General features: G+C 41.7%; 1 protein-coding gene across 2 annotated transcripts in view; it reads left to right on the top strand.

The window, feature by feature from the left end:
- DPH6 (diphthamine biosynthesis 6) overlaps window positions 1–12,132 on the top strand; it is a 198,109-nt gene that overhangs the window by 174,700 nt on the left and 11,277 nt on the right. For both annotated transcript variants that reach the window (XM_073609884.1, XM_073609883.1), the window contains exon 14: window positions 7,007–7,376. In XM_073609884.1, the coding sequence (XP_073465985.1) occupies window positions 7,007–7,376 (370 nt within the window). The remainder of the gene's footprint in view (window positions 1–7,006; window positions 7,377–12,132) is intronic.

The raw sequence follows: 12,132 nt of genomic DNA on the forward strand, positions 1-12,132 counted from the left end.
GGTCAGAGGAGGAGCCGCTGCGGGACAGAGATGACAGTTGCTCGTTAAAAGTTATGATTTAAAGGATCACTAAGGCCCCTTTCACACTGGGGCGGGGGCGGTGTTGGCGGCAAAGCGCCGCTATTGTAAGCGGTGCTTTACTGTTGGTATTCGGCCGATAGCGGGGCAGTTTTACCCCCCGCAAGTGGCTGAGAAAGGGTTAAAAACCACCACAAAGCGCCTCTGCAGAGGCGCTTTGCCGGCGGTATAGCCGCGCTGTCCCATTGATTTCAATGGGCAGGAGCGGTGTATACTCCGCTCCTTCACCGCCCTGAAGATGAGGCTAGGAGGACTTTTTTTCCCGTCCTGCCAGCGCACCGCTCAGCAGCAGCTGTTTCTGGTCAGTTTGTCAGTTTGCAGGCGCTATTATTAGCGCAATAGCGCCTGCAAACCATCCCAGTGTGAAAGGGCCCTTAAGATAATTTTTTTTTTTTTTTAATATAACAAACATGTTATACTTACCTCCACTGTGCAGCTCGTTTTGCACAGAGTGGCCCCGAACCTGGTCTTCTGGGGTCCCTCAGCGGCTGTCTCGGCTCCCCCCGCAAGGAATCAACACTTTCATGCGAGCTCCCTCGCATGGTGTTGAGTGCTTGCAGGCGCGCGCGCTCCCCCGATACAGCCAGCGGCCATAGCCGCTCACTGTATCATTCGGCCCCACCGCCTGGCGCGCTGCGTCATTGGATGTGATTGACAGCAGCGCAAGCCAATGGCTGCGCTGCTTTCAATCCATCCACTGTAACCAATCAACGGCCAGACTGAGCGTCGAAGAGGATGTCGGGGGCGAATGCGGGATTTTCGAGGGGTCAGGTAAGTAAAATGGGGGGGCTGGGGGGCGGGTATTGTCAGATGTTTTTTCACCTTAATGCATTAAGGTGAAAAAACTTTTACCTTTACAACCCCTTTAAATCAAGTCTTTCTACTAGTGATTTAAATCAAATCCACCCTGATTTAATTTATGCATTATTTTCATTTTGTCTCCAGGGATGATATTTGTTTGAGAAAGGTAGGCTTTTGGATTTTTAGAGCGGCACTGAACAGAGGATTACTTTTCTTTTGGTGACTGTGTGAATCACTTAAGAGTGCTAGCTGGCTTAGTAAATAGTATAGGATTACCCATAGTTATGTAACGGACCATATAAAAAAAAAAACTTGCTTTTCAAATGTGTGTTAATGTTTAGTGTTTTAATTTGTAATGATATATGTACATGGAAGCAACCATGTTTACTTGTTAGGGACACAAGTTATGTTTTCTGCTTTTCAGTACTAGGCAGTGGTTCTGCTATACAGCTCCTTCTCACAATGCAAGCCCTTGATCTGGTTGACTCCTTAAAAAAAATGCAGTCTGTGTGTGGCTGATAAATATATCAATAGTTAAGAGAGATGCAGTAATTACATGGAGCAACTGAGAGCTTCTTTTACTTGGGATGCTCTGTTGCAGTCCTCTAAAAAATGAAAAAAGCACATGACTAAGGCCTTATAGGCTGAAACGCATCAACTGTTCTCATTTGCGTTTGGTCACTGTGGCTTGCCAATAAATATTACACTTTTTAAGAGCAATCACCGGAGTGCAGATCATCTTTTCCTTATTTCCCTACTCAGCCAGCGACTGTGGATCGAGCACCCGGGATCTCTGCTTTCTATGTGATGTATGGGTAGTAGCACTGACTTTTTTGTTTATATACATAAAAAAAACCCTAGTGTTACTGCGGATAAAAAGTATACATGTATTTTCATAATTTGTCTTGTTTAGAGTGTCACTCAAATTATGATTTTGGTACAAAGCATTGCAAAGTTATTTACAAATATTAAATAAAGGTTTTTTTTTTCAATTTAGCACTTTTTTTTTCTTAAAGAGGATGTAAACTGCCCTTGTTTGTACCAATAGGTAAGCCTATTATAAGGCTTACCTATAGGTGCTGTAAATATCTTCTAAACTTGCACTGTTTAGGAGATATTTACTATATACTGTGCCGATTACGTTATCGGCGCATGCGCTCTGAAGAACCGGCTGCCCATGCTGTTTCTTCAGGGCCCTGTGCCGTGACTGGCTGCTCCCGCCAATCACAGCGACAGCGCCGCAAACCCAAAAAAAACACCAGGGAAGACGTCAGCCGTCTCAGAAGGGTGCGGGCACCGCTGAGAGGGCTTCGTTCTAAAGTGAGTATTTCATAATGAGCTAGTGTGCGATTCTTACTAGCTCGTTATGCCTTTGTCTTACAGGTTGTTTTTTTTTGTTTGTTTGTTTTTTTTTGGGGGGGGGGGGGTTACAACCTCTTTAATGTGACACCAAAAGAAAAACAAACCATAAAAAATGTTTTACATATTGATGGTTAATGAAATAGAATTAAAAAAAACACCAGGAAAATAATAGTTAAAGGGTGAAGGGGAAAGAGGTAATTAGGGCTGATTAGGATTAACCAAAAGGTAATAAGGGGTTAAATACAAACACATTTTAAAGAATAAGTTCACCTTTGTACAAAAAATAAAAAAAATAAATGCACATCTTTTTGCAGGGTAAAAAAATGTGCATGTATTATTTTTTTTTTTTACTAGGGGCCTGCAAAGCATTGCACCCTCGATCAGTAGATCAAGGGTGCAGTCTGAGGCTCCTTCGGACTGTCTGTGTATCTAGTACCTTGTACGGGTAGGCTGTTAAACAATGACAGGAAGCATCAATGAACTACCTAGACAGCACCCTAGTAGTTCTTTGAGAACTACAAGCCGTCAGCCGCAAAGACTGCCGGTACTTGTAGTTCTGTCATTCACTATTATTATTATTATTATTATTATTATTATACAGGACTACAATTGGATGACGTAGCCGGGCGGGCGGAGTCTCGCACAGCTGTGTTTTTTTTTTTTTTTCAGATTGTGGCAGCAGGTGATGATCCCCAGCCCACTGTCACAACAAGGGTGCGGGGGCTGCTGCCACAGTAACATGTTACATCCTGAATAAGGGTATAACATGTCCCAAAAGGTGAACTGACTCTTTAAATTAAAAAACAAAAAAAACAAAAAAAGAAACTTTTACCTGTCGTTGTGCTTTAACCCTTTCCCTGCCACCGGCGCAAGGCTTACATCGGTGGCAGCGTTGAATTTTACACACACTTCCAACTGAAGATTGCAAGGAACTATCAGCACAGGAGACATCGTATTAATAAGTCATGTCACTTTTGCTGATTGTTTATTTTTTGTCTAAAGTTAGGCTTTTAAACATTATCCGCTGATCAGAGCTCATCCCTTTTGATCTGCAGGTGAATGAAACAGAGTGAACGATGGTGTGTAAAAATTGCTGCGCTACTAAGAGAGAGAATAGCTGCTTACACTACAATGTGACAAATTGTGTAAGGTTATATGTAAAAAAGTGCAGCGCTGAATGGGTATATGTGTGTATCAACAATGGGTTAGTAAACACTAGTAAATAGTAAAGGATATATCCAATATGAACACAATGTGATGTGTATTAATAATAGTGAATAAACGCTAGTAAATAAATATACAAATAAATAACAAATTAATGTGCCCAATATAGATACATGTGAGTTAGACATCAACACAATAAATGCATATAAGAATAATAAAGTGCATAAGTGCTAAACAAATGCTGTTGGCCACAAGGAACTGGGAAACAAAAACATAGTACAATTATAAACACAAGAACACCAACGTCCGTGTTGGATTGAATTCACAACACACTATGCTAGCCAGCTCTGCACATTGCGCCTGGATTTTCCTTTTGATCACATTGATTTGATTTGTACACATCATCATGATGTCAGTACTATTTTTTAAATAAACCCATACATTTTTGACCTACACCATGTGGAAGCTTTTTTCTTTTATATGATTCTACTTCCAACCATCTGACGGATGAGAGATCTGTAGGTGCAAGTGGGACTTCTGGAGACCGTCATTTGAGATCCAGTTCCCATTCCATGCCTTATTGACTTACTGCCGCTGGCGAGTGGGTCCACATCTTCTGGTAAGAGTACCTACCCTTCCCTTGAGTGACGGATGCACAGCCTCGGGTGTTTCTTCTCCAGACGGTTATCTATTATCGTTTCCAATACACAGACTGTTTTTTCTTATTCCGTCACATTTGCATAGTGTGTTGTGAGTTCAATCCAACACGGACGTTGGTGGACTTGTGTTTATGATTGCACTCTGTTTTTGTTGCCCAGTTCCTTGTGGCCAACAGCATTTGTTTAGGCACTTATGCACTTTATTATTCTTATATGCATTTATTGTGTTGACGTCTAACTCACATGTATCTGTATTGGGCACATTAATTTATGTTATTTATTTGTATATTTATTTACCAGCGTTTATTCACTATTATTGATACACATCACATTGTGTTCATATTGGGTAAATCCTTTACTATTTACTAGTGTTTACTCACCCATTGTTGTTATACAATATAGTGTGTTTACATTGGTTCACACACACACACACACACACATATAACCATTCAGCGCTGAACTTTTTTTTACATATAATGAAATGGAGTAGATACAAACACTTTATTAGACACCCCTTTTTTTTTTACAGCAGCAGCAGCTGGAGATTTTACAAACCAACTCCTGCCTTTCATTTTAAGTAGCAGAATTTACCAACGTATGGGAGAGAGGTGTACTGCAGCAGGTCAGAAAGACTGGATGTTTTCACCATTCTGTAAACTGTAAGAGAAGTGTTAGACCCCTTTCACATGGGGACGGATCCGCTCAGTGGAGTCTGCCAGCTCAGCGGGAGATCGCTCCGTTGATCTCTGCTGAGCCGGCGCATGACAGGTCCGTCTCTGCTCATTGAGCGGGGAGGGACCTGTCAGAGCCCCGCTGATTCCTATGGGCTGTCTGTTTTCATCAGATCCAATCCGATCCACCAGACAGATAGCTGAACCTATCGCCATACGTATGTCTTGCTCGGAAGGCAGGCAGGTGTCAGCGGACACATCTCTGCTGACACCCGCCTGCCCATAGGAGTCAATGGGTGGCCTGCTCTGATCCATCTGAAAAACAGACAGTTGGATCCGAGCGGGCTTGTTGTGTGAAAGGGGCCTTAAAGGGGTTGTAAACCCTTGAGGTTTTTCACCTTAATGCATTCTATGCATTAAGGTGAAAAACCTACTGTAGTGCAGCTGCCCTCCAGAGCCCCCCTTTTACTCACCTGAACATGATCGTTTCAGTGATAGGGATGAGCACAGCAGCTTCAGCCTATGTTTCTGGTCCTCATTGGATAAAAAAATCCAGTGACACGGGAGCCGGGGGAGGGGCCGAGTCCTGCTGTCTGTGTCGATGGAGGCAGCAGCAGGACTCGGGAGCACGAGTGCTCCCTTGGAAAGTGGCTCTCCGATGGGGCACTCTGGAAGAGGAAGAGCCAGGAAAGCCGGTGGGGGACCCCAGAAGAGGAGTATCAGGGGCCAACATATTTGTTATTTAAAAAAAAAAAAAAAAAAAACCTTTACAACTTTTTTAATTGGCATAATTCACTTCAATGCCACTGTATTTTTTTTAAATCCTCTAGGTACCTTATTCCTGCAGTGCTGTTGTGTGGTCATATGATCTTTCTTTGTTTGGCATCCAGATCCTTGGGAGGACTTCTATTACTGTGCTGATGTATGCTCTCTACATCAGCAGAGCACCTCTGTAGTATGAGTTTGCGTTTGTGTCTGCACAGCCCTGAATGGTGCTGTACCAGTCACATTATAAAAAAAAAAGTTTCAACAGAGCAATTCAAATTAATATATGAGTATCGAAAACTCTTTTACAGCTCTCAATAAATTTTATTGAACATCAAATGTGTACTTTTATGCATTAATATAGTATAGGCTTAGTCAAAGATGGTTATTTTTTAACTTTACAGGTTTTAGCAAATACGTTTGATATATTTATATTAAAACTAAGCTTTTTGTGAGTTTCTTACTGAATATAATCAATCAGCATACTATGTGCCACCCTCATAGTGTTTTGCAATAGGAGGACATGGAGGAGAAAGGAGGTGAATGTAATTTACCACTTTGTATATGGCCATATGTGTGACTCTATAGTCACATGGGCTGCACATATAATAAAAAGGAGGAAATCAGCGACTTACAAGGGAACTGAAACTGGAGCCTGCTCAGTTGATGACTATAGCTGGTGTGCATGGTCTCAGACTACAGTGGGGACACAGAGAAGATGGGAGGGACAGCTGAAGGCAGGATCAGCCAGGTATATTTCACTTTAGACAAAATTAATGCTTGAGTAGCTTTGAGAGTATGCACACTTTGTTATATAGCATGTAATGAGATTATTTCATAGTTTGGGTTTAATGACACTTTAATGACGTTTTTTTCGGGTGTGTCTAGCACATCCAGTATCCTCAACAAGCCAAAGGAAACATTTTCTGAGAAGAACACATAGACTGATTGGTGACCTCATTCTGCAAATGCTGACTGCCTGGTTGTTATGCTGATCCACTGTACATTCACAAGTGCAAAGAGCAGGCTTTCTCTTCTCTGACTTCCTGATCTGTCTTCTTCCAGCTCCAGGACCCAAAAATATTGATGCTAAAGGGTCAACATAGATGCCAGGAAACCCATATTTTCATTTTTTCAGCAACAAAGTTTCTCACATTACCCTAAATTTTAAACAAAGTACACCAAAACCTGCCTATGCAGCTTAGCACTCTCCCCCAAAACTGGGTATACTCACCAATATACCTTACCTGGGCACCTCCACTTTACAGGGGTCCACTCTTAGTAAGCTCCTGAACTTACCTGAGTGGATGACATCACACTGCCCATCCATGTGACAGTGTTTTGGCCTGGGGTCTAGAGCAACAAAGTAAAGAACACTAATGAAGCATGGTGGCTTCATAAACATGTTGCTGACATTTATATAGTTGATAATGTTTTTATAATCTAGCAGTAAATTTGTTTGGGTGTTTACAGTTGCAAATAAAGGTTTTTGTGTTTTGCTTACAGGATGTTACTCCTATGCTCACCGTGGTTGTAGTTCCGAGGCTTCCACGTGGGGCTGTGGTAGAATGGCACGTTTTGGCTACTTCAAGTGATCCTGTTGACCAGAGTCATTTCTCGTCATCCATACAGAGATCGGGCTATCATGCAATGCTTGAAGGCTCCATATCCAGCTGTAAGACATGTGCTTCCCTTGTTCTGTCAGTCTCTGCTTCTTCACCTCAGAAACCTGTGTTAGACTGGCATCATGTGAGCACTCTTATAGAAGATCGGCTCCAGAAAGCTTTCTCAGAACTTTCTTCACAACATCTAATACCATTGTGCTGCAGAACTTTCTACAGAAGTAACAATTTAGAGTTGCAAAGTCTCCAGGAAGGTGAGTCACAGCTTTTTGCAACGTATATGTTTATCAGTATACTTGAGGGTTAAGCCTACCATAGATGGATCAAAATTTGGCCGGCTCAGTAGGGACCAGCAGAATTTTGATCCATGCATGGCTGCTCCCGCTCGGCAAAAGTCTATCAATGATTGGAAAAATTTTCTTGATCAGAAAGTCCCCGCTTTCAGAACACAATGGGGTTAGTTTACTAAAACTGGAGAGTGCCAAATCTGGTGCAGCTCTGACTAGAAACCAATCAGTTTCCAGATTTTCTCTTTTTTTTTTGTCAGCTTAATTGAACAAGCTGAAGTTGGAAGCACTCTCCAGTTTTAGTAAATCAACCCCAACCCCATTGTCTCAGTGGGAAGGATTCCTCAAAGCCTACTTAATAAATCAACCCCAACCCCATTGTCTCAGCGGGAAGGATTCCTGTGAACTCCCTTCCTGTGAATGAAGGACATCATTAATCTGACCCCCCTGGGGGAGCATCATGTTGATGCCCTTTACTCACAGTTCAGTCATGCAGGGAACGGGACAGACATTACTTTACCAACTCTTCTTGGGTCCCACTCATCACATAACTGGCCTGAAAATTTTTAAAATAGGGTAAGTATGCTAAAAATGAACATAAATTAGATACGGGGGCTTCCAGTTGCAGAGGAAAATGGACTGGGAGGTGAGGGGCGCTGGAATTGGGCTTTAAGTATAGCGGATGAGGTAGTGGATGAGGTAGTGGAAATTATTGCATTATACTGTATTTGTCATTATTTTGGTTCTGGGATTTTGATTCTGCCCACCTCAGCAAAACCTGACTTGTACTATCAAGAGAAACGTACACAGTGCCAAGGCAACTCTAATTACAAATGTAGCCCATAGGGCATTGCAATCCAAAATAACCTAACAAATGAAGGTGAACAGTTCAGTATTTGCAGTATCTCATTACACATTACATGTTTGTATGATGCAATTCCTAATCCCTTTTATGGAATGAGTTAAATGAAATCTTGTCATGTGTTGACTTGATATTAAATGTTGCTGATAGCAATAGGGTGTTCCTTCTCATAAAAAATGGTAAAACCTTTATTTCATTTAATGTGTGATAAGCAAATCAGTACCTGGTTTTGTTTTCTGTGAGATCTATATGATTTCAAACCAGATCTGTGTCTATTCAGAGCAAAATAACTGGTTAGCTGGACAGATGACATAGTAAGGAGCCTATACTTCCTTTCATGTACTGCTCCATCACCACGTACAAAGTAAAAGAAACCAGTTAGTGGATGCTAACTGGTTTCTTTTACTTTGCACAACAAAGTACAGATTTGTTTTAACAAAGTGGCCCTTCACACTCTGAATTTGTGAATAAAATATTGCTGGTTTGAATGTAGCAAATGCAGTGGGGAAAGTTTCTTTACACACGCAGCTCATTCCATCCACTTAAAATCATTTTGCTCTGATATCTGGCCATTCATATGACTCTTATAAAATGTAATAGTAAAACAAATGTCTGGTGCCTGCCTGGCGGGTGCATGTGCTCTGTGTACATTTTGCTGATGTCACCCTCTTGGTGCCAGTATAGCGAGTCTTCAATACAGACAGGAGAAGACCTGTACATGGGTGTGATATCATTAACAGAGCTTTCAGCGGCAGCTCATATCTACTTCAAGAAGAATGCTAATTAGTGTCTGCCTGCTAATAAGGTGCCTCGCTTACTTACATTTCTGATGCAAGGCTCTGTTTATAGGAGGAAACATTTTTAATGTATTCTGTTTACAGCTAGAAGGCAGATTATTCCCTGTACAGAATAAACATGGTAGTTATAAGAGGGCTCACATCCACCATATCTAGATGTTTATTTGATGCTGTGTTATATGGGATTGGTTTCTCAAAACTGTCTCTACTCGTACAAAATGTCTGTGTTTTTAGGCACGTTACAGGAATTGGTTAGAGACACGCTACAGGAATTGGTTAGAAACATCAGGCATGCTACATGAGTAGGAGACCTACTGCAGGAGACAGTGAAAAACTGGGTATATGTTTCCACATTGCAGTACCTTTACATATCAGTGCTCCCACATTATTAGTCCCTACAGTTCTCTAAAGTTACTGCCACCACAAATGGTATTCCTGTCAGGAAGATTCATTATTAAAGTGCAGATTGAAAAAAAAGCATAAAAAGGGATACGATAATGTACAGCACAAATAAAATTAGGAAAGAGTGAAATAAATATATCCAATCATTTAGCAGAAGGTCTGCATGCAGGTCTTAGGTTGGGTGCCAGGGGTTTAAGGAACTGGGGAAGATGGCTTTGCTTTCACTTGGATAAAAACATTAATCATAGGCAATCGCATGCAGCTCTTTTTTCTGTGTGAGAGCTAATTCCTCAAATATATGAAGCTCTGTGCTTGGATTTTTGTTTCATTTGTTTCCAAGCTATACAACTTTGAAATATTCTTACCATGACAACCATATCCACTGTTAAGCAAATATCATACAATAATATACATTATATAATAATATATACAGTAAGTTTCATACCACAGAACTGCCTTATCTGTGAACTCTTAGCACAGAACATTGGGGAATCATCCTAAAATGTCATATTAACAATAGTTGTTGTATTTGTTTTTTTGACAGTTACACTAGTGAACAGGATACTCAAACCCAAATGAAAGTTTTCCCCTGCATATGGGTAACTTAGTCTGTCCACTGTTAATCATGAACTTTACTCAGCTATAAAAGGAAATTCACATTTTGTTTCTGCTAGAAGGCTATAATAAAGGGGAATACCTACTTTATTCATGTAGCTAGTGCTTTACTCCTGAGTGAGTCCTAAAAAATCAAATCCAGTGTCCCTAAATCTGGTAAAACCAATAATATGCTGAAATGGGCAAAGGATCTTTCCCTATCTATTTCTTGGGAATGATGTGATAAGGCCATAATTCTGAGTACTAAGGCATCATCCTGCCAATATCTACCACTCTCCCCAACTTGCTGGCAACGCAATGAACAAACTGGTTCCCTTTACCAAATTTTATGGAGCTGAAAAAATCAGTCATTTCTGGAAATCAGTTTCAACATTTATTGCTAATCTCACTGGTAATTTACTTCCCCTTATGCCCCGTACACACGGTCGGATTTTCCGATGGACAATGTCCGATCGGAGCGTGTTGTCGGAAATTCCGACCGTGTGTGGGCGCCATCGGACATTTTCCATCGGATTTTCCGACACACAAAGTTGGACAGCAGAAGATAAAATTTTCCGACAACAAAATCCGATCGCGTCAATTCCGACCGTGTGTGGCCTGTTCCGACGCACAAAGTGCCACGCATGCTCAGAAGAAATTCCGACACGGGACAGCTCGTTCTGGTAAACTTAGCGTTCGCAATGGATACAGCACTTTCGTCACGCTGCAATGTTCAAAATGGTTTAATACAGCGCACTCTCTTCTTCTTTATAATGTGACAAGAATATCTTAGTTTTGCTGCTCATATTCACACACACTTCTCACAAACTTATTTCGTTACTATTTATCGGGATTCCCTCAATATATTTTGATTTCTCACATCTGACAACATATTTTTGTATCTTTTTTTTTGCCTTTAATGTAGAATCTTTTTTTGTGTTTCTCTTTTTTTTTTTTTTTTTTTTTTTTTGGTGATTTTGATTTGTACTCCCGAAAATGTTTGTGTGTTTTTTGTGACAAGTTCCCACAACACCATTGATATGTTGTTCTATTTAATCTGTAGGAGATTGTTTGGTGTTGTTGTCCCTTGTTAATTTCACATTTTATGTTAGAAATGTACCTGAATCGTCACCAACAAACTGTCCTTTTTGGATGAAAACACACACACAGGAGAGTAGAATTTACCTTAAAAAATTTTATTAAGGGGTCACAACTATAAAAAAACAAAGAGGGAGGCAACACTGGAGAAACTGCAGAAATTGGCAAAGCCTTGGACCCCCAGGGCAGACATCAATTATTTAAAAGCAAAATTGGTGGCCTGAGGAGTCCATATCTAAGGGAGGGCAGTCTGGTCCAGAAGTCCCAGAGATCCGGAAAGCAGCAGATGACATCTGTGTCCCCAAGCTGTGGTCATACGAGAGACTGCATCTTCTGTCAGACCAGACTGAACCCAGGGCCATCACTCTCTGGTCTTCTTTCCACGCCTCCTTCCACGCGGTGGCTGTGGTGGTGGAGTTGTGGCAGCAGGAGGAGGAGGAGGATCGTCGATCTCAATGACATCCGTCTTGGGTGTCAGTTCCCCACTCTCCCCCTTACGTAGGACTTTATAAATCAGGTCCTCAGAGATCCTGCGTTGGCCCTCCTGCATGCCCTGCAATTTGGTGGCAGCCATGCAGGCAAAGGCCTCTGCAGGACTGGGGAAGGCTCTGAGGGACGCCGAAGCCTCCTGGATCAGCCTGTATGCTGAATCCTGCACAGGACTGGGAGTGGCCTTCCTGGCTTATTTATGTGGCAGGCGGAGGGGAGGGACCTGAGACTCAGTCAGGCTGCGACTTGTCCCAGGCTTCTCTTGGCTGACACTTAGCCCTGCCTCCTCCTGGCTGACACTAATCCCCGCCTCCTCCTGGCTGACACTAATCCCCGCCTCCTCCTGACTGCCACATTCCACAACCTCCTCCTGGCTGAGGTCTTCCTGTGTATGAAAAAGGGACATAGTTTTAGTATTGTTTTCATCAATCACACACAGTTTTCACCTCCTGACTGCTGCAAATTTAATGTTAACAAATAT

This window comes from Aquarana catesbeiana, linkage group LG13, assembly GCF_042186555.1.
Source record: "Aquarana catesbeiana isolate 2022-GZ linkage group LG13, ASM4218655v1, whole genome shotgun sequence".
Classification (NCBI taxonomy): Eukaryota; Metazoa; Chordata; class Amphibia; order Anura; family Ranidae; genus Aquarana; species Aquarana catesbeiana.